General features: G+C 39.9%; 1 protein-coding gene across 2 annotated transcripts in view; it reads right to left on the bottom strand.

Moving 5' to 3' along the window:
• LOC118222421 (glypican-6-like) overlaps positions 1-24,105 on the bottom strand; it is a 205,931-nt gene that overhangs the window by 25,782 nt on the left and 156,044 nt on the right. Inside the window, exons 5-7 of one of the 2 annotated variants that reach the window (XM_035408008.1) lie at positions 23,666-23,796; positions 17,127-17,270; positions 15,679-15,708 (exon numbers count right to left, since the gene is read on the bottom strand). In XM_035408008.1, coding sequence (XP_035263899.1) covers positions 15,679-15,708; positions 17,127-17,270; positions 23,666-23,796 — 305 coding nt within the window. The remainder of the gene's footprint in view (positions 1-15,678; positions 15,709-17,126; positions 17,271-23,665; positions 23,797-24,105) is intronic. The other variant, XM_035408009.1, reaches the window with a different exon arrangement.

Here is a 24,105-nt window from a genome sequence, read left to right as displayed (position 1 = left end):
GATAAAAGCGCTATATAAATGCAGTCCATTTACCATTTACCATTCTTTGGTCCTCATGTTGAGACCACAGCAGCAAATGCAAATTCCACACGTAGAATCAACTCCTCTTTTGTTAGCTTTCTTGTGCATGAACAACTGCTGCAAAGATGCACAGCTGGTCAAGAACTACTGAGTAGCCAATTCAATTTTACTCCCCTAAAACAGGGGAACTGTGTATAAAAGGGCTGTACTTCCCACAGAGATCATACTTTAACCTCTTATTCATTGCTTTATTTCATTGACCTGATTGAGTATAGAGCCAAACCAACAACAATTGTATCACTGTCCCAATACTCTTGCATTTAACTGGATATGCTGATGTAAATGGTCATTTCCAGATATCTTGCTTGTGAAAGCCGGTGTCCTTCTCGAAATGAGAACTGCTCCACAGACTGGGCCACATATATAACTCTATCTACGCTTTGCGGACTGTACCACATACATAACTGCACTTAGCTTGATTGTTATTCTTAAAGTTGCTGGACAGCGGTGTCCACTATTATTCTGACTGAGTGTTCAGTCTGCACTGATGTTTCAAAACAAACCACACTATTTTTCCACCCTGTTAAACCACTCCCACCTTCGTACTTTCAGGTCTGCCAAGTATGTTAGCCAAACCCAAGCCACTCCGGTTTTCCCTTTTCACCAAAAGCAGATTTGTCTATCCACAAAAAAATTACTCAACCGTCCACAAGTCATTCCACCATGTTTACATTTTAAAGCACAGGCAAAAAAAAGGCAGCAGAACAGCACTGTGGTGGCCATGTCTTTATCCCTTCAAATCCCTTCTCAAGCCCTAAGAAGGGAAAAAAACAAAGCAATTATATATCAAAGCAATTTTTTTCAGTGAGAACTATGGGGTGAAAATTCAAAAATCAACCCAGAATCTGTTTCTGTTTTTGTTAGACTGTGATAGGCACTTGTAGTGCCCTTACTGCCATTGTTAGTCATTCTTGACAGTGTGAAGTAGGGAGAAATCACTCTCACTCTTTTCCAAGGCAAAAGATTATAAGGTGAGCAGTTTGAGTTGTTTCAGTGATCAACACAGGCAGGTCTGGGATTTAAGATGCCAATCTTTCCTGTTTTGCACTCAGCATCTACCTACTGAGCAGAAGTTTCGTACACACTTCATCCCAAACGTTCAACTGAAACCCTATAAAAATGTGATGTAATCCAAGGTGTTCTCACTTTGCCTTTCATTATAACCTAACCCTCTATGAGGCTGAACCTGCCAAGAAATAATCAGTAACATGCTGGGAAAAAAGGTTAAACACATATATTTCCCCAGACATCTATCAGTCAAACTGTTAGGAGTCACCACCATGTATGATCTCTGAAACCTCTGATCATTAAAATAGAGTTGTTTCAGGGGCTACGTGATTAACTGTTAATAGACTCATTCTCAGAGGTGCAGTTTGCGGTTCACATTCTAGCACAGGAAAATCTGTTCATTCTCATCCATAGTCTAATTTCTCCCAGGTGAGTAGTACAAATAAGAGGAGATTCTAAAAACGCGACATTAACTCCTGACTAAGCTCTGAAATAACATGAATGTTCAAAAAAATGTGGTTGTACGCACCAGTTGTTATGAAGCACATATTTAATAAAATGCTGAAATGCTATGCAGGGCTTTGCATAGTGAAAAGGAAAGGAGTTGCAAAAAGTAAAACTTAAACAAAGAAAATGTGCTTAGTCTAGCTATAGATATCCAGTTCCATGTACTTACGACATGTCTAGTTGTCTATTATATATCCAGAAATACTGTTCTGTAAAGTGGTTAGAGTTAATTTAACTCTAGTCATGACTAAGTTTATTTGAGTCTAAGCAGGGACAAATTTGCTCTATCAGAAAGGAACATATTCTGTCAGATTTGATTTAAAACTGATCATTGTGCTGCGTACTGGTGGTTATATCCCTGTTTATTTGGCTTTGCCCGCAAAAACTAAGAGGGATCAGCAAGTCTCTACAAGAACGTGAATGAAGCCCCTCACATAATGTTGCAGCAGGTCATAATACCCATTGCTTTTTTCAGTATATTCACAGTAGCTATTTCCGCATCAGCTGCTGTAGGTCAGTCCCTAGGCAACAGCTCTATACTGCACATTGTTGAAGATGGTTTGAATAACACTCAACACTCCAGTTCAGAGGAATAGGTCAATCGTGTCCTGGCCAGTTGAAATGGATCCTGTTCTCCAAAAGAAGGAGGATGTTATGATTTTATGCCAATGGATGTTATGCATAATCAGGATGTTTTCACAACATTGCGACCATTGAGAAAATTGTCGACTGCAGCTTTAATAGCAGAATCATTTCTCTAATGACACTGATGCAAGGATGAAAATATTATAAGTTCATTCTGTATAGACCGTCAGAAAAATAATCATTTGAGCACAGGAGGCCGTTGATTTCAGTCAAGTTCAATTCTGCAAGGAGTTCAGTGCAGCTTCTTGAGAATGTATTAGGGTATCATTTTACTCCTCTTCTTCCAAAATTACAAGCTGTTTCACAGCAATTAAGATAATATAAATCTATGAGCTGGAACTAAAAAAAGACCTGATCCTTGCTAAAGCATTTTCTGTTCTGTGCTAGTTGTGACTGATGTGCTAGTGGATAAAAACTTTCATCCTACTTCAATGTGAAGACACTTTTCTGTAGCACAAAGTAACCACTTTTCAAAATACATGAAAACATGAATATTTTAACATCAGCATGATATTGTAATTATCTGTAGAAAATACACACAAGCATGCACGTGTCTGCAAGGCCATACATGCACTCATTTTTACGCGATTTCTAGCCGTGCACTCTTTGAGTGATTGCACGCTTTCCTCACATGCTGTTTTCCGATTCAGAGTGAGATGAGCATAACTGCTTTCGTAAAGAGGGCCTCTCTATTCCTCAGGACAGGACAGATTGATTAGACGGCGAGTCTCAGACTCCCAGAATGCTCCGCCGTGGCAGAATTTCAATTCTGTGAGACGCACTGAAAAGAAAACGTGCGGCGGAACTTAGGAAATCGCCACAGCCTCATCCGTGCATTTGTATGTTGTTCCATCAACCCACAAAGCGTTTTGTCCTTGTATTGTACTGCGGAGGGCTCAGCTGGTGGTCGCTGGAGGGGTGGGGGTAGAGGGGGGCATTACCAGAAAGGGGGGTTGCATGAAAGCCTCCCAGTGAACGCTGCAGAACACCTCGGCGCGACACAACAAGCCGTCTGATGTCCTGCCTGCTCATGTCGGCTGGCTGCTAAGTGATGTCCCGGGGACTTGTACACAGCGCTTCCCTTGCGACCCCCTCTCTCCAGCACCCCAGCACAGCCATGCCCAGACAGGAAAACTGGCTCTCTACCCGTTCCCACTGCTGCTCTTAATGCAGTGCGCACATTGTTTTTTTATTTTTTTTTCCCTTATTTGAATACATCATTCTGTATTAATTCACTATGATTTCTCTCTTTACTGAGATCAATACCATGTAAATAAAATGGTCTTGTTCACAGGCAGGATTAAATATTAAAGAAAAAGTATATAAGGATAGCGTGGTCTTTTCAGAAATGCTGTTGGTGGTTCACACTATATTTAAAATAAAATGCGAAATGAAATATATGTGTACGAGACATATAAAATGAATTTAATTAAATAGAAGATGTTTTCAAATATATAAAAAAATGGGAAAATAATAAGGCCCATCTCTCTGCTGTCTTATGTCAAACTACTGTGTGGTTCTTCTGGATGATCTATGGGATGCCAGGTTTACTGCCCAACAGATTTCTCACCGAAAGTAAAGTGTTATGGACGAAGCTACGCATGAGTAGTTTATTTTCCTTTGTTTAAAAAGAGGCATTAAAACACATCCCACACATGAGAAACAGCTAGCCAAGCTGGTTGCTTGTATAATGCTAAAAGCAAAATGACCTTGTCCATTACAGCATACGACATTATCCTGTCAACCTCACCATAGGCTCACTGTAAATACCCGTATTTATGAGTTCAGTCACAATGTGCATGCATTAGAGGGGTGGACATTTCAGAGAGAATGTCACCAAGATGTAGACTAAGATCAGCATCTACTTCAAGTGATGCTGGTGAAATTCAGATGAACAGCATCGAGGCAAGACTGTCAATACAGGACAATCTTATGCCTGTCAGGGTGTCTCAGATTCTAATAGCCGTGCCCAAATGCACCATGCCTGGACAGCACTATGTCTCAGAAAAGCCTGAATGTCATTATCCTTTTCATACCAGGTGAACAGCATACTGTCCATCATCATCATTTTGCCAAAATGGAGCAGTTCACCAATTCTATGCCTGAGTATAAATTGTCGTGATGAGTGAAAATTGTTTGGCACACTTTATTTGGATGACAGGTATACCACCCACCAAGTTTCTACATAAGTGGATGAAGTCCAGCCCTGGGTAAAATCAAGTGACTGTAATGCTATATTGGGCACCACCAACTTTTCTTACAGTACATCTTGATAACGTAAACTTAATATAGTACTTTGTACTATGGGTGTGTGTGTGTGTGTGTTGTCTGTGAATGCAAAAAAAAAAAAAAAAAACATTTTTCTTTTATGGAACTAGCAAGAAATAGCTAGATAATACATGAATAAGGCAGGCTGATGAAAATTCAGCTAGCCAGCTAACCACTTTGACCTTAGGAAATGAGAGTAAATGTGGGTGAAATGGAAAATAAATGAGCAATGACTTTGGGAATGGTGATAAGTCTTCCACCAGGAGTGTGTGCCTACCGACCGTCTGCTTACCTCCTTCCTTTTCAGTGTGTCTAACACTAAGCAGACTGTGTGTGTATCTGCGACCATACAGCATGTTAGACAGGGCATTGCTCTTTGAACACAGCATAACTGGAAGCAAGAAGCAAGAAAAATAATTTGTTGGTACATGTTACATCTGATTTAGTATACATTTGAGGCCATAATGAGTCTTCCGTTAAGGAGCTACGCAAACAAATTAAATCAGGATGGTGGGCTATAGAAATTTGTGCTCAGAAGCTGGAAATATTTTGCAAGAAGTGGACTCAGTTTTATTAAAATCCAAACCAACCTTATATCACATCGGTTATTCATATTCAGGAGCTTTCTCTTGATCAAAGAACTGATATTTAAATAAGATTCAGTTAAATCTGTTTCATGATAACATCAGCACTGCTTTGAATGTTTTAGAATAACGTTAGTACTTAAAATTGTGTCAAAAGATATGCTTATATGCATTTAATTAATACACAGGTTGTTTCTGTTGGTTGTATCATATCAGAAAGGGTGAATCTGGCTGATGTCAATATGTCCAATGCCTCTATATCCCCACACATTAAAAAAATAATAATCAACTGAACTTGTGAAACATCAATAATCCAGGTGATAAGACACTAATTTAACTGTACCCTACAGGCACTTGAGAGCACTGCACTGTTGACAGACTCCACCCTATACTAGGTGAGACATAACACATGTACATCACTCAGACAGCTGAGTCCTGGAACAGATAGTCCGAGTCACACCTCCCTCATCCTATCACAGATCACCATTCTGAAGAGCAACAAGAATGCACAGAGGCAACTCAAAGTTCACCTTTCGAGCAGCTTTAAAAAAAATAAAAAAAAGTGGGGAGAAAAGATTGAAAGTTAAGGAGGAGATTATGGTTTAGGGGAATAAAGCAGAGAGCATGCCCCGTTCTCTGTGGCAAAGACGGGAGTTCAAGAAAAGGAGATCTACAAAGGAAGGAGTAAAGGAACCCCGCCCAGTTTGTTGACAGGGATTAATGAACGGATTTGCTTCTGCAGGACAAGGGCAGCATGGTAAGTGGAGTAATTTTCCCGGATGGTTCTTTGCCCTGGGCCTCTGAGGAGTTCCTGTGGATATGATAATGATGAACCGTAGGATGGGGCCAGAGGCATTAGAATGCGCCTGCAGACCCTTCCTTCCATCCCGGCGACAGCACAAGTTGAAAAGTGCAATCGCGTTAAATTAATTTATTGAGCTCTTTTAAACATTTTCGCCAGCTGAATTCAGGAAGCGTTTGGAGTTTAGCGGGTTAGAGGACTTCCTCAGCCTTCTGCAGCCGGGTATTCACATGGGACTGGGTGGCATGGTGCCGGCAGAATTTTGTAAAAGGTGAGACAAAATTGTTACATTAGTGTGCTTCATCACTGTCAAATAAGCTGGAGGCCATTTAGTTTACTGAAACATGCTTATAATATTTATCATTAATATAATTCTCCATTATCTGCAAAGTAGCTCACACCCCCCCCCCCCCAATGCTCATAGAACTGCTATCAGTTACCCACTAAAGTCAATAAGAACGACACAAAGGGCCATATTTTAAGCATTCATGCTTCAACGCATACAACTCTCTTACATCTTGAATAACAAAGTAATTAGGCTACATTACACATTTCCATCATAAAGTATTATGTCTATTAAGGTACATGCACTGATTGTGAAAGCATTTTGCAGTCTAAGAGCACTTTTTCACTAACTGCAATTTTCCTGTCAGAGAGAGTTAAAGCTCTTAGTGTCAGCCTTTTTAAGTATAGTCAGATTAAACATTGCATGAGTTCTGTGGCTATGATTATTAGAGGCCAGTGTTATTTATATACTTGCTGATATTTTCTGTATTTGAAATTCTCATACTTTTTTTTTTTACTGTACCAAGAAGCAAACCTTGATCACTTCCATTGCCATTTTATGTTCATAGATAATTTAATATACCATATGTTAATATAATTATGGTCATCACAGCAATGAAAATATGCTTGACATGGTTTAATGTATGGAGGCACTTTTGCTCAATCTACAAAAAAGCATGACTCCACATTACGGAATTTAAACAAATATAAACCCAAAATTGCAGATTTGTTCTCCCCAGGGCACTATGTAATTTTGGTTTAATGGGATAAAAAAAAGACGAAACCAATTCTGCAAGAGAGGACATCCGAATTCTTGGTTCCACGAGGCTGAAACTTGAACCAGCAGAAAGAAAGTTTCAGAGATTTTAATGACCCTGGTCTTTACAAGGAGATTACAATTGGTAGTTACATGAGCCAAAACATTTGAAACAGAGACAAAGATAGAGACCAAAAATGTGTGCCTGCCAACCACCTCCTTCAATTTCAGTATGTCTAACGCAAAAGCAAACAGAAGGTGTGTGTGTGTGTGTGTGTGTGCGTGCGTGTGCGTGCGTGTGTGTGTGTGCGCATGTGGGTGTGACCTAACAGTATATTCCCAAAAGTCAGGCAGTTGCTCTTAAGTCCTGTAGCCAAAGACATCAGGACGGAACCAACATGGATACGGATATGACATACTGTCAAATAGAATCAAAATAGGACTTTTTACTACATGCACAGACTGATGCACTCATCAGAGATAATAATATAAGAATACGACATTCATTATGTCTCCACACTGGTAATTGGTAACCATCAGTAGAATCAAATAACAAGAAAAAGTGTTTGTTTGTTTTTGCAGTGTGTGGCTAGAATTCTCTTTTGTTCTAACAATCAGTAGAACAATGCTGACAGTGATCGGTGGATACAGCTTGCTACCAATACCCACAGGAAGTCAGCAGCATAACTAGAAAGAATATAAAAATTGCCACCAGCAATGTGCTATTGGTTGTTACAAAAAAGGACATATTATTTAAGTCAAGTGCTAAAGAACTACCTTTCAATCACTGCTGTAATGGAATTTTGATCATTGCATATTCAAATATTTTAAGATGATGAATAAACATATACCCTCGACATATATTCTACTTTCACAATAGATCAAAATGTGGTTTGAGACTATATTTGCCAACAAACATATTCATTTTACTTAAAATAGATTGGAGCTTTTATAATGATGGATCCGATGGATTTTGTGAGCATATGAAGATGAAAGGGCAGATACCTGATGCCTACAGAAAGAAGGCAGGCATGATGCAAAAGCATTCAAAGAATGAGGTATGTCCCAGTGTGAACACCGTACTCCTATTAAAAGCACTGCTGACACTGATGGTCTGGCACTGCATGTGATTCAAGGCATCTCAGTCCCCAGGAAAAATCCAACCCATGCTCCTAGGAGCTACATTAGGGCAGTTGTTCCTACGGTGCAGTGAACAGAATACCTATATATGATCCATTTGCCTTAGTACAGGAAGGATAACAACAAACATTTCTTTCATGGGGTTAAGCCACACTTCCACTCTGAGGATGCAATTTTGATATCTCGATTTTGAAAAGTGCTGCAAAGCGCTATCCGGTTGCCCTTCGACTGTGTAGGGCGCCACATCAGTGTGGAAGTAGAGAAATGTACTCCAAATATGATCAGCTGGAAGCACAATTAATTTCCAGACACATAAGAGAATCAGGACTGTAAACCAAATGCACACAAATGCATGGTAATGGACAACTGCGGATCAAATGGCAGTAACCTGAAACCATTTATAATTTTATCATATGCAAATAATTCGACTGAACAAGTTATCTGGTGACCTCTTAAAAGCCAGATTAAACTTGTATTTGCACAACTACAAAATTTTAAAAGGATACATCATACATATTTTAGTGTATATCACATTGACATTTTATGTTTCAGTTTAATAATTACAGCTATCTGAATTCTGATTTTTTATTTATTTCCTGGGTATGATTCTTAAAATAGAAGGGATCCATTTGGACTTGCTCATGTTTTCACAAGGACTTATAGCAGAGATTACACACAGCATTTAAACGCCATTTAAGGTTACTCCAGGCACATGGTTTAGGGTTTGGAAGGAGGAATGAGAATATGCGTGAGCAAGTAATTCAAACAAACCATGAACCTACTGACACTTTGTGATAAGGCAGATCACAGATCATGAAACCGTTGTAGCGGGGGAATGAGGGACGGGGGGGAGGCTGCAGCCTGACATTCTACTCTATACTCATTTCCCACCTGCATTAAAATCCCTTTTTCTCCATTCTTCAAAGAACACCTATGCATGGATCATGGTGATGCTGAGGCGGGGAATTACGCAAACAGGCCATAACAGGAGGTGGGCCGGCCTTGTTCTCTCACATCCTAGAACAGCAATGCGCGTTAATGCTTCACCGATCAAATGTGCCCCTTCACTCCAGATATCCCAGCCATGATACTAACCGACCGCTAAAGGGAAGCTAAGTTTCACTAACATTCTACAGGGTGCGAAAGAGGATGAATAATTAAGCAGATTACATGCAAACGAGAGAGCAAGCTGCTATAAGAGGCTGCAGAATCTATGAGTCCTTCCTCTGGGAATTCAGACACCATTAATGCCCTGATGTGTAAATAATGTTTCTGTACTTTATGAAAAGAGCTGGAAGGCACTGAAGAGAAACACAGCAAGGCTACTAAGGCCAAAAGCACTTTTTTGTTTCACTGACACCTGAAAGTCGCCAGTAATACATTACGACTGGACTAAGAAGACAACCCCCCCCCCCCCCCCCCCCCCCCCAGGCAAAGCCAGTGGCTTCACAGAGCACTTGAACATTGACTGAAGATCAACGATTCATGTCTCAGATTAATATGACTCATATCCTGTTAAACAGTTTTCTCCAACTACACTAGCAATGGATTTGTCTTTGGAAGAAAAATAACATGTACCAGCAGGTCCAACTTCTTATACCATGTTTGTTGAATCCAGCTGCAGGACATTAATTCAGGGTTTGATCTTAGTCTTAGAGGACTGGTACAGTAAATCTGGAGAGAAGTCCTGGGTTTATGAAAAAATAAAGCATTTGTGCCCGAAATTCTTTGTAATTCCAACTGTCTTTTATGTGTAATTTTCCCTAGACTGTCTTAAAATGACAGGGACAATTTATGAAACTGTCAAAAATAGTGAAATAAAAAGCTTGTGGTTTATATACTAAATCAGCCTAGTCGGCACATCTGCAAATTTGTTTCACTCTGTTGCTATATAGTGCGTGAGCTCTACAAGCCCCTTAAATGGCAATAAGATAAGACATGGCTCAATAGACTTGCAGATAATCTTGACAGCAAACCAAGTTTTGTGGAGAGCGGGCATCACAATCTGTTCTACAGAAACCTGGGTAGCAAACAACCATCCTTGAGGTCGCCAGTACGATGAGGCTGTTTATACATGTAAGCTTGCTTTGGAGAGAAGCAAGCTCTCCTAATTCCACTGAGGGCGGTACTCTCTGAAACCTCACAAAACAAATATTCTTTTTTTGACTAAGCCCAGTATTTCAGTCAAATGGTGTCCTTTTAGAGAGCTTCCAAAATGGCACTTTTCGTGTTTGCAATTCTATTTACATACATAGAAATGCTTGTTTTCAAATGCTCCTGAAAACACTTTCAGCTCAATGAAAACAATGCCTAATGAATAATGACTTTTGCTAGCCTAATACAAAGTGCAGGTTGATTGCTTGGGGATCAGAGGGGGATTTTAGTGATATCAATACCGTCACTGTAATATTAGGAGTTGTTTGACTTGTTGCGGACAGTTATTGGATTATAAAAGACCATAATAGGGGTGTCAACCAGGGGTGTCAATTTCAGCCCTCCTTTGGGGAAAAGGACTGCCTGGTTATTTCTTTTGTTATCTCGAGTGGTTTCTACCAATCGAGACTGGGTTTTTTGCATCAAAGTGTGAAGAGTCTAAACTTCCCAATGGTGTAGGTGTTACAGCAGTGCACCTTGAATCAGTGACCAATAAAAGTAATAATTTAAGAGAATGCTATTTTTAGACCCTGACATCTAATTGGGGCTTTACGAGATTAAATGAATGAAATAATACTAATACATGTGTTTTGTATTTACTCAATTTCCCTTTTTCTAATATTACATTTTGTCTAATGATCTGAATATACAATAATAGAGGCAATCAGGAAGGGGGAAAATACTTTTTCACTGCACTTTATATGAATTCTGTGGTGGAGAGAGAAGGCCAGAGGTTGAAATGTACTTTCGATACATTTCAGTGACATAATACACTAAAGATAGAAACACAAAAATCCCACTGTATTCAGAAGTGCTACACATGCTAACTGCTCTTGTTCAACATGGCTATGGCACAAAAGCATGGGTGAGACACTGCTCACCCCAGTTTACAGCTCAGATCATTGGCTGACTCTTCTGTGCTGTCACTGTCTAAATTGGATTTGAAGGGAAAAATGAAAACCCTGGAAATGGAAACATGCTATGAGCCCAAGGACGGCAAAAAGACACACGCAAAAAATTCCTTATGCAATAAATTGGACTTTTCTATCAGGGATGCATTTACCAGCTATGGAATGATTGATTGTCATTGGGAATTTTCTGTAGTCTCAGAAGTATTTCCATTTTGATAGTCTACTTCACTGTCCTGTCAAGTGCTACATTTTAGATCATTCCCCAGGGGAATGAACAGCTCTATTAGATTTATGTCCCTTGCAATGGAAAGCTAAACTCTCCAGTCAAACTAACACCAGTGAATATCTGTTCTGCCGTGTATGTTAAAAGGGGTCACATTCATAAAATCAGCATCCTGGGAAATATATTGCTGTTGCAACATGCAAATGATTCTCCCTCAATAGAAAAAGACAAGCTTATTTGCTCTGTGCAAAACGTGTTATAAAATACGGTCTCCATATTCTAAGATACGGTCTCTAAATCTGTCCTTTTTTTGTTAGAACAATAAGCATTTCCCAAATCCATTTTTGACATGAAAAGACATCTTTACGGAGCCCCCCTGGGGTCAGCTGAGAAAAAAAAAGACCCATGTGTAAATCTGTGCTCTCAGTCTAGAAAGCTGTGCGCACGGTTTATAAACCGTGCTCTCGGATTCACAATCCGTGCCCTCGAATTACGAATCCATGCACACGGATTTGTAAACCGTGCCCTCGAATTACGAATCCATGCACACGGATTTGTAAACCGTGCCCTCGAAAACTGAGCGCATGGATTGCAAATCCGAGGGCACAGTTTACAAATCCGTGGGCATGGATTCATAATTCTAGGGCACGGTTTACAAATCCGTGGGCATGGATTCATAATTCGAGGGAACGGTTTACAAATCCGTGTGCATGGATTCGTAATTCAAGGGCACAGTTTACAAATCCGTGGGCATGGATTCGTAATTCGAGGGCACGAATTATGAATCCGAGAGCACAGTTTATAAACCATGCGCACAGATTTCTAAACCGAGAGTACAGATTTACACATGGGTATTTTTTTTTTCTCAGCTGATCCCAGGGGGGTTCCGTACATTTTACTAATAATTTGGTAAAAATATACAACATGCAGCATATGGGCATATGATTCAAATTTTGCACAGAATCCATAAAATAATTAAAAGTGGATCTGCAGCACAGTGGAACTGCATTCTTAAGATCAAACTTACTCCCACAGGGAAAAAAATAATAATAATCTTTTTCCAAACACAGCACTGCCAAAGAGATACAAAAAGAGAGAAAAAAACATTAACTGACATGCCGCATCCCACACACAGAAAAGAAAAAGAAAGTTTTTCTTAACTTACAAAGATATACGTCACTTTTAATACAATACACAGCATCTTAGAATACACACAGATTTGATGAGAAGAATAAGCTAAATGATGGAATGACAAAACACAAAACTGGCATGTACCTCCGTCAGCTTCCTTGATTTCCCAAAAGCTTTGAGTACAGTTGATGTCTTCCCCCATTTTACTTTGCTTTACTGTGATTCTCAGGCAAGACCAGTTCCTTTTTAACTCCTGTCAGGTGCACTATGATGAAAATAAACTCAATACTGGATAGAGCACAGTATGTGCTGTATTCAGACAAACAGATCCCATGATGATTTAATGCCTCTGTACATACTGTGACATTTTAAAAGGCTTTTTTTCCTTCCCCCAGACTTGAGTTATTGATGATTTGTCAGCAAACAAGTTCCTTCCAAAGTTCTAAGAAGACAAAAATGGTTTTCTTACCAACTTTAAATGTTACTGACATCAGTAAAAATGCCAATTTTTTGTGCTTTAGGGCTAATGCATTTATAGTTCACTGAAGACACACAGGGCCAGATTTACTAAAGGATTGTGACAGTTGCTTGAAGGTCGCAATATCAAAATTGCTATTAGGATCTTTTTGATGCATTGTTAAATGTGTTCATGTATATGTATACCTGGTGTGAATGTTCTAAAGCAGGGTGGAAATTATGTAAATTAGGCCAATTCAATATTCTCTCTAATTTACTAGAGCATACATTAATTGTGACTTTCCTTCTGATCGAGAATTTTTCTAACTCTTAAAACCAGGCGGTAATTTGCGCTGATATAGCCTATAGCGCATACACAGGATGCCGGAGAAGGTTGTCGGGCTGTACACACATCCTCCTCAGTCAAATCAGTTTCCCTTGTGGGCTGCGTGGGGTGGAGATGAACGAATGCATTCTGTGATGCATGACACTCTGGAAAGGAGATGGGATTTTAAATACGTTTCCACATTTCTACTAATCATGTCTCGTTTACTATTTCTCAGCGCCTTGTAACGTGGCTGTGGAAGCATCCCATATTGTTTTACACCCTTTTTGCGGGTGTCTCCTATTGAAAAATTGCAAATGAGGTTGTTGGAATAATTTTATTGCGTAAATAGAACTAGTCCTGGAAAATCAGTTGTTAATGTGTCGGTATTGGCGACCTCAACAGAACCACAATATAGTGAATGTTTTCCGCTGCTACTTTCCTTACTACATTTCCTAATTTCCTAATGGCCCACAGAACCACACAGACACAGCTGCCAACAGATCAAACAAGCTTGTCTATGCCTAGCAAGCGTGTTGAATGTGAAAACAAACTCACTGACCATATACTAGTACACCGATGATCTGAACAGAGGTTAATATTTGTTTGAATAGGCTGTACCTTTTTCTGCATCCACAGAAGCTTTAATGACTTTGTGATCTCAGGCCTTGCAGTTTGTCCTTAATCCCAAATTTTGCGAAAATGGCAAAAACCTTAACAATCCGATGTTCTAAGTAAGATCACTGGGGGGAAAAAAAAAAGGACGCTGATAGAAGCAGGCAGGCTGATGGTGCGCATTTTCAGTTTCATGCTTTCTGAGAAGAAGAGCTGCCATTATGACATGCTGCATGGCTGCAGGAGTTACTGTGGTCCTCCTGGACCCGACTCCATTAGTTGCTGCTACAGAGGCCCCAGTTGTGCCTGGGTGGTAATGGTCAGAGTGCCCAGGGAGGATCTCCCGGGACGGACCCCCACAGTCAGCACCGGCCGTGCCCCACAGAGCTGACCCACTTTACCAGCTAATGAAACGAATCAGACAGACCCTTCATAGCAGCCGCAGCTCAGCGACACTGACCAAAGCATTAAAGACACCCTGACAAATCTGACGTTAGCTAAGGAACTGCACATAGATGGAGCAGTAACCTAGACTACTGAGAGGTTTTCCCCCACCTTCGTTAAAAATTCATTGTTTTAATTAAAAAAGCATCACATTTATAGTGGGAAAAAAAGTATGAAAAAAACAAAACAAGCTGGCCTAGCTTTTAGTGTTCTGAAACCTAGTTTCAATCATGGGAAATTAAGGACAGCTTTCTGTGAATCATTCAAACATAATTGTTTATCTGGAAAAATATATATTCAATTATTGTTCAGTATGGGTCCATTATAAGTCTGGGGCCTCTACAGCAAAGTATCTTCTATTGCAAATCAATTTAGTAATCTGCTTAAGTATAGATCATTACCACATGCATCTGGATTTATCTAAAAGTAATTATTATATCAAACATCTAATGCCTATCTATAAGATCATTATGCCAGTGCAGTGGAAAAATGGATGTATGGTATCAGTTTCAGCAATCTCACCACGTGAGAATGCATGCATCTTGTACAGTATGTGATATGGATGCATGTGCAAGCCCAACTCGGTGTGACCATTCATATATTCACTATCTCTGGGTCCTGACAATATGTCCTGGATTAGAGATGACACAGCCCATAAAGGTGATCCCCAGATGTATTTAAATTTAAGAAGCTAAATGCATGGGCCATCATTTGAGTCATCCAGTTTTACCTCATTTTCAAACCATGTGTTCAGCAGTTTTGCCGTGGTAACAGGATCCCTGCTAAACGACGAGAGCGGTACTTTACTGTCGTAATTACGGGCCTGTCTTTCCAACTTAAATTGTGTTTTAATACCTTCGGCCCCTCCACAGCCAGCCACCGATGAGCATTTCCTTCAGTGATAAATTCTTATTAAACATTGCAAGTGTAGCGTGGAGATTTAGGGACAGTGAGAGGAGCGAATGCAAACTCCGCTCTGCTAAAAAATACATCACACCTGCAGGACACATAACCTATCTAAATGATATTCATATATTCCTGAGGTGTCAGTGTGGTTTGGACAGTCTCCTGCACCATCAGCTCATCTTTATACATTATAGCCATTATTGCCACCCCAAAACAAGGCCCTGGAGTAAAAAAAAAGAAAAAAAAAGAAGGCAACTACACTAAATCCCTTTCAAATGCCATCTGTGTTGCTGCACAACACGACGGCAATTTAACCAATTCTCTTCAACGTTACATTGAGTGAGTGCACAGCCACTGGACAAAGACACAGGGAGAGGGCTGGGAGAAACCATCGAACAAACGGCGGAGGGGAGATGGTCACAACAAAAAGGCTTACGCTGTGTTGCATTGTCCTCCAGACCATCCTCTGGAAAGCAGCATTGAAACAAAGAAGAGAGGCAGTTCACTGAATAGGCAGACATATGTGTGTGTGGAGAAAGAGAAAAACGATCCATACCTTCCAAGTAACTGAACATTACAATTCACAAATTACTTACCATTTACAAAAATCATGTATTTACAACTAACAGCAATTGCGTATAATGAGTGTAAAACCGGCTGGTTAAATTATTTAAGTATAAGCACTTCTGACACTTTATTAACATCTCTGTCTCTTTCCGTTAAGGGTTGTGCAGGCATTGCAGTTACTCAGTAAAGAACTTATGGGAAAATAACTCAAATTTTCACTGGACTCCGAGGCCAATTCATTGATTGTGCACAGCCTTGTTCTGTCAACTTTAACAACATTTTTTGAGTGCTTGCTTTAGTTTAGTTAATAGTGTTGTTTAAACTGTTGAGGGTTAAAATGAAAATACTAAAACTGCATTACATTTCATATAGAAGTTAGAGGCCAAACCACTTTTTAATCTGATTAAACTGTCTAGCATGACATTGGTGTTTATCACAACCAAGGCTAACCTTGCACTATAATGCTGTACAATACCATCCATTGATTTGAATGCACTGCAGACTGGACCATAGTAATGTAAATCAAAAGTACAAATGGAAGTGTAAGAATAACATTTACGGCTAAAACTGCAATTAAAATAGACATGCCAGGGAGTTGGTAAAACTACACAAATCATCTATAGTATTTGGCAGTAAATACCGAAAAGACAAGAAAGCAACAAATGGAATCGCAAAAGCCAATTCAATAAAGGCAGAATGGTGTACACTTTGTGCTGGGAGCACAAGCAATGCAGAAAAATCACACCGACAATGGTATGTAGCTAGGAGAAGGACAAATTAGCAGTGCATGCGCCTCTCCTCACAGAGCACGGATAACGACACGCAACTCAATAGAGGAGCGTGACCAGGAGATAGGTACAAAGGATTAATTTCCCTCTCCGGGGGCCTACGTCGGCAAATCACCAGCTTTAATCAACAGTGTCAAGTCATGCAAGACTTCCCTGGTGACTAACTATGTTTACACCGAGGCGGAGTCGGTCGTGATGGGCTGAGCCCGCCTCTCTCTCTCTCTTTTTCTCTCTCTCTCTTGCTCTCGCTCTGTCTCTCTCTTGCTCTCTCTCTCTCTGTCTCTCTCTCGCTCTCACTCTCTCTCTCGCTCTCTCTCCCTGTCTCTCTCCAGCTCTTTCTCTCTCTTGCTTTCTCTCTGTCTCTCTCTTACTCTCTCTCTGTCTCTCTCTCTCTCTCTCTCTTTCTCTCTGTCTCTCACTCGCTCTCTCAAATTCACATTCAAATTGCTTCATTGGCAGGAAGTACACTTGTAAATATTGCCAAAGCATCAGATTTTGCTCTCTCTCTCTCTGTGTCTCTCTCTCTCACCAGTCTGTCCAGGCTGGTGCCAGCCGCTGTGGTGGGCCGCTCCTCTGGGCTGTAGGGCCTGAAGCGGGCGTTGAACACATCCGAGATGCCGCGGGTGGACCGGGCCATTCCCGAAGGCTTGGGCTGGCCACATCCTTGGAAAACCTACGATTACGGGGAGATACGTGACCAAGTGCTGGGCAGAAACAAGAGCTGGAATTAACACCACAGACATATCATCAGCGTTCCAGGGACAGGGAGAAAAAACAACAAGAGTGTCCATTACACATAATAGGTACATGCTAAAACATTCACAGGGCATTGTTATATGCATCTATTTAGTTAGATTCTACTTTTATATTTATCTACCACAAAACCCCAGAAGATGGTGTTTAAACTATTATACAAGCATAGATTTAAGAGCCCTGGATCAACATTAGTCCTTAACTTTGACTCAAAATTAAGTTTCTTTTTGCATGAAAAAGTTTCCTTTTCCTTTTGAACAAAATGTAACTTGCCTTTTTGTATTAGTGATGAAAGTAATAGCAATGTTATTTATTGGCCAAGGTCAAAGGAAAAATGTTGATGGATTATATATAGGCCATACTGTACAAAAGGCACTCTCTCTTTTGTGACTCACATAACAATACTCAAAATACACACATATAAATGCTTCCATTGCTCAGTATTAAACAGAGATCACACCGGGAAAACAGTCTATCTCAAATAATGTTATGCCTTTCTAGTAAAGTGCTAAAAAAAACAAGGCAATGAAAGAAAAAATACATGAATTTGTTCTTCTCATTGTGTTGGTTACAGCTTATTGCTAACTATGAGATTTTATAAAAAAAAACCAAGCAACACTGCCTCCATCTTCATGAATAAATTAGGATAGTACATAACACAAGGTCATCATCACTGTTTGTTTGTTAGAAATATGGCTACATGTTTAAATTGGCCGTGGCTTAAAGACACAAAGGCCACAAGAAATGTAGCAAATAAGCGATGCGTGAAGCAGGCCGGCACACTTCGGGATCCTGCTGGTCCGGGTTTGAGAACCCCTACTTAATGGACATGAGGCGTGTTGAATGGATCTTTAAAAAAGTCTTGCTGTATTGAATTGCATGTGTCCTTAAAAAAAGTTGAGTGTATTTGATTTAATCTGGGCAAATAATTCAACTCAAGTGGAGCTTAGAAAATGGATCTAAATAAGGGTCCAGATTTAAATGACAGAAAATAGTTGATGAGTGGATGTTTTCAGAAAATATATAAACAATGTTACTTATTTGGTTTGTTCATGTACATATGGCTTTGTTTAGTGGAACTGCATCTTGTTTTAAAATAATAATCTCATCCCTTCTTTTTGGCACTTTCAACACTGAAACAGCAATGTGTTTTGACTTAAAGGAGATATTACATTCTTTCTGATAAAATGTGAAACATTCAAATTTGGCTGTCTGAAAAGCCAGGTGCACAGTCACACCTGTAAGTACTAAAAAAGACTCAAAGCCAACTTTCTACACTGAAAAATATCATTTGTTGAAATCCCAGTAATATTATTTAAATTCCTAAGTACGTTTTTAGATAGAAACCATGAACTGAAAGCAAGGGTACACTGGTACATTTTTCTCCACGAGAATTAGTGTAATGCACACTGACGCACGCATTTAAATTTATGAGTAAAAACTCAGCTTGCAGGAAGCGACTTCAAAAGATGATTTAACACGGCTCGTTGCTCTACACACGTACGCCTTACCGGTATTCAAGTGTTTTTCAGGAAAGTCTTTAGCCATTAAAAGACAGGATCAATCACCATTTCCTGTGGTGTGGAGTTTTGAAATCCAGTGCACAAAGCCGTGTAAACTCAATGACTTCTTATTCATCACTGCATAAGAATTTTTTTTATGGCAAGACACCTCAATTTTACTTGCTTATTTTAGAAAAAAAGGATAGACAAACTAAGCTTTTGAGGCACCAGGTTCAGCAACAATGTCCTACATCTGCACTGCACTGAAGTAATCCGGTTTTAAGAGGACTTCATTTTCAGAACTAAGGTTTTCTGAACTTGGTACTGTTAAAAATATTGTAACTATGTAGGCTGCCACTGGTTTAAAGTGTAAGCTTGAATTGGACTGAGCATGAATGGTAATGTGATTCTTTCCCTTCGCTGTCTAACGGCACAGTAGCTTGTATGCTAATATGTTGCCCAGATGCACTGTGAATGGCTTGAATGACAAGGAGCTGTCTTTGCTCGCATCCATAGCCACAAGAAAGCAGTGGAACTGTATAGCATGCATACTGATTTACATAGCCTGTCACTTCTTATCCAAGGCTGCTACCCCAAGCTCACATTCAACCTCTGTTCACATTGTATGCACAGCCCTCTGTGTTCTTCTATTAAACATAAAACCACAGGTCTCTGGAAACGTTTTATAGTGTGAGGAATATCTCACAGGCAGCATGGTGGTGCAGTGGGGAGAACATTCGCCTCACAGAAAGAAGGTCGTAGGTTTGAATCTTGGCTTGGGGCCTTTCTGTGTGGAGTTTGCATGTTCACCGCGTGGGTTTCCTCCGGGTACTCCGGTTTCTTCCCACAGTCCAAAGACATTCCGGTAGGCTAATTTGAGACTCTAAATTGCACATAGGTATGAGTGTGTGAGTGAATGGTGTGTGTGCCCTGCAATAGATTGGCGGCCTGTCCAGGGTGTATTCCTGCCTCTCGCCCAATGCACGCTGGGATAGGCTCCAGCATAAGCAGTATACATAATGGATGGATGGAATACATTACATTACATTACAGGCATTTAGCAGACGCTCTTATCCAGAGCGACTTACACAACTTTTACATAGCATTTTTACATTGTATCCATTTATACAGCTGGATATATACTGAAGCAATTTCGGTTAAGTACCTTGCTCAAGGGTACAACGGCAGTGTCCTACCCGGGAATCGAACCTGCGACCTTTCGGTTACAAGCCCAGTTCCTTACCCACTGTGCTACACTCCGTCACTGAATAGCTCACACATGTGTACAAGACTTCAAACAGGTTTAAGGAGGGCCTTCACGGTTAACCTGCCACCCAACTGCCACATAAACGAATCCCTACCCTCATTGGAAAGAATATCAGTTCACTGATGTTGGTTTATACAACTTTACTGGAGAAGTATTGAGAATAAAAGTGGCTATTCGGGAGCATTTGGTGATCTTTTCTTATCAAAAGGGCAATCACAATGGCTCTGAAGAAATTCATAGCCCTCTTTAGTTAGGGAGACACATCTATGGAATGTGAGGCATTCACACCGGGAACACTTTTCATGTTTCCCAGCCGTACACGTAAGCACACCGACTGCACGTGTTCCCGTTTACGTTGGATGAAACGCTGCTTTTGACCCTGACCTTGGCCAAACCTCGAAGAAAATGTAAGCCAAGGAATTTTTCAAGTCTGCCCTAAAATCAGTGGCTGCTTTTGTTTTTCTTCCTACTCTAACTACAGTTTGCAGGCAGTGAAAAATGCAGTTAAGCAAGAAACACATTAAACATGGTTACTCGCCACTGAATCTTTCTGACCAGAAAGCAAACCTATAATTCAAAAACAAAGGCCTATAACTGGGTGAAGCTTGTTTATTTACATGGCAACATTACACAAGTGGAAAACCTCATGTTCCTATTTAGAAGAATCTCACAGAAGGCCAAGTGGTTTCACCACTCAGACCTTAAGCAGACAAAGCTGTTTCTGCCCTCCAATGTGCCTCAGTCCAGGAATTTCAAAATGTTTGTTCAAATTGCTGTTTTGGTTGGACAACTGGCCAGTTGAGTGCTTAAAAATATGATTTATAGTGGAAAATGTATATTTATATTTAATTAATATATTATACCATCATTTATTACATAATGTTTTGTGAACTACTTGTATTAGTCATTTTATGTATAATGAACAACAAATTGTTAGTATTAAAGTATTAAAACAATAAAGTGCACAGCTCTCAACCTCCAATAAAATAACAGTTTTTGTGGATGCATCCAAATGGCCACAAATGCCAAAAGGGACATTACAACAAGCTATTACATAGCTTTGGACTCATCTTGCACCTGCGACAAGTATTATCATTATGAATTTTAATATTAAAGTCAGAACAAAGACTCAGATAGGCTATGTACATGTGTAAACATCCCCAAATAATAGCGCAATATATATTAACATTCAATGCATTACATTTTCAGGTCCAGACTAAAGTTATACCGAGAGAGCCATTTTAGTATTTATTTGTTTGTTACAGGAAGAATAAAAAAGGAAGGGGTTCATGAAATCCAAACAGTTGATTCTGGTTAGCCTAAGGTTTGGCCAATGTCAATAGCCAATGACTATTTTTTTTCTTATTTCTCTGCTTTATAATGGCTTCCTTGACTTTCATTGGCACAATGCAGGTCCCCATCTGGAGAAAGAGCAATAACAGATTCCAAAAGCAACCAGGGAGTAGTTTATGAATCAAGATTAATGAGATAGCTGGATAACTGTACTGAGTAAAACCCAGAAGCCTCCCAAATCTGGATAATGTACGGAAGTAAAAAGAGCTGTTTTGGGTTTTACTCAGCACAGTTATCCAGCTAACTCAGTAATCCTGCTACACGAAATACTCAGCAGAGGCTTGTTGAATGGATCTTTAAAAAAGTCTTGCTGTATTGAATTGCATGTGTCCTTAAAAAAAGTTGTGTATTTGATTTAATCTGGGAAAATAACTCAACTCAAGTGGAGCTTAGAAAATGGATCTAAATAAGGGTCCAGATTTAAATGACAGAAAATAGTTGATGAGTGGATGTTTTCAGAACATATATAAACAATGTTACTTATTTGGTTTGTTCATGTACATATGGCTTTGTTTAGTGGAACTGCATCTTGTTTTAAAATAATAATCTCATCCCTTCTTTTTGGCACTTTCAACACTGACACAGCAATGTGTTTTGACTTAAAGGAGATATTACATTCTTTATGATAAAATGTGAAACATTCAAATTCGGCTGTCTGAAAAGCCAGGTGCACAGTCACACCTGTAAGTACTAAAAAAGACTCAAAGCCAACTTTCTACACTGAAAAAATATCATTTGTTGAAATCCCAGTAATATTATTTAAATTCCTAAGTACGTTTTTAGATAGAAACCATGAACTGAAAGCAGGAAGAATAAAAAAGGAAGGGGCTCATGTAATCCAAACAGTTGATTTTGGTTAGCCTAAGGTTTGGCCAATGTCAATAGCCAATGACTATTTTTTTTCTTATTTCTCTGCTTTATAATGGCTTCCTTGACTTTCATTGGCACAATGCAGGTCCCCATCTGGAGAAAGAGCAATAACAGATTCCAAAAGCAACCATGGAGTAGTTTATGAATCAAGATTAATGAGATAGCTGGATAACTGTACTGAGTAAAACCCAGAAGCCTCCCAAATCTGGATAATGTACGGAAGTAAAAAGAGCTGTTCTGGGTTTTACTCAGCACAGTTATCCAGCTAACTCAGTAATCCTGCTACATGAAATACTCAGCAGAAGGCTAGAATCAAAAATAGATTCAGAGCTCTATTCTATCTGCTCTAAGGAAGCAATTCAACACACCTGACTAATCAGAAACACCATTTGTCCCAAACATTATGATGCCCTGAAATGGGGAATAGTTATAAAAAGTGCCATCATTTCTACATGAAACTAAAATATATAAAACCACCCTTAAATAGAAGCGGAGCGTGTACTTTAACCATATGTGAATTGTTTGATTACAGTTCTAAAATTGTGGAGTAGAGAGCCAAATCCAGAAAATATATAGATTTCTACTTTGTTACATTTATTCCTTAGTGTCAAATTGGAAAAAAAAGTGCAGTTTGTCTTTTTCTAAGGGAACAGGCATAGCTAATCCCATTTGCTGTTCAAATATATTATATGCCACTGAAGATCACTATACTACTGGATGATGCAACTCGATGATATTCTTCAGGAGAATATAAGACATTAGTTTGTGTAACAAGGGCACTGAATTGCTAAATATTAATTAAATAAATGTGCACGCTTGCATTGCAGTAACTCAGCCAGAAACTATCAAAGCAAGTACAAGTGAAACTTAGCCACAGGCTCATTTTAATAGACAATAAGTCCTACCCGTGACTGACAAGATTTTTGGTCAGCCCTGAATCTGTAATTGGCCACTGATTCATATGCTTAATTGGGCTCTTTTTTTTTTTTTTTTTTTTTTTTTTTAGATTTTGGGACAAGGGCAGTCTAACAATTCAAAGCATTCAGGCCCAAAGGTAGTATTCATTTTGCTCTTCTTTTCAAGTATAAAGGGATTGTAACTTTTATTTCTAATTCCCACAGCTCTCCAGTGAAAGAATGGTATCTCCACATCATTTGTGCATTGCTTCCTCTACACTACACTGATGCATATTATCATTTTACAATTCCAGTTCTACCTTCAGACAGCCTGCAAGGGCATTATAATTATGACAAGCGTCAAACATACTCTACCTAGCAGGCAGTTCATAGTGTAAAATCTGAAGAGTTTCTGGGCTAAACGCACCTTGGCTGAGACTTGCATGCTGTTGTCTTGCATGTTCATGATGGCCTCGGATATCTTGACGTCGATCGGCTCCATGACGGCCTCAATGTTGAAGGGTCCCTCCAGCCTCTCCGCCACCTGCAGCATGGCATCTGTCACAACAGGGGAGATCGTCAGAGGGGAGGGCACAGAGAGGGCCCCCCCGAGCCCACACCGGGCGGTGGCCAGAGGAGGCGCCACCCCCCGACCCGGCAGGCCGGGGAGCGGCCGAAGCCGATAGCCTCGGGCCTCCCCTCAGGACACAGCGGCACAGATGACACCGCGGTAGGGGAGAAGCGACTGAAAGGACAACCCCCACAGCACGGCCCGCCGAGCTCCACCATTCGCATTATCTGGGATTTTCGCTCTCGTCGGGCTTGATCTGAGCTGAAGTGCCGTAATGTGGAAGGATATCCCTGTCA

The sequence above is a fragment of the Anguilla anguilla genome, chromosome 3 (genome assembly GCF_013347855.1).
Source record: "Anguilla anguilla isolate fAngAng1 chromosome 3, fAngAng1.pri, whole genome shotgun sequence".
NCBI lineage: Eukaryota > Metazoa > Chordata > Actinopteri > Anguilliformes > Anguillidae > Anguilla > Anguilla anguilla.
The sequence above is the reverse complement of the archived record's forward strand: the minus strand, read 5'-3'. Positions and strand labels throughout refer to the sequence as shown.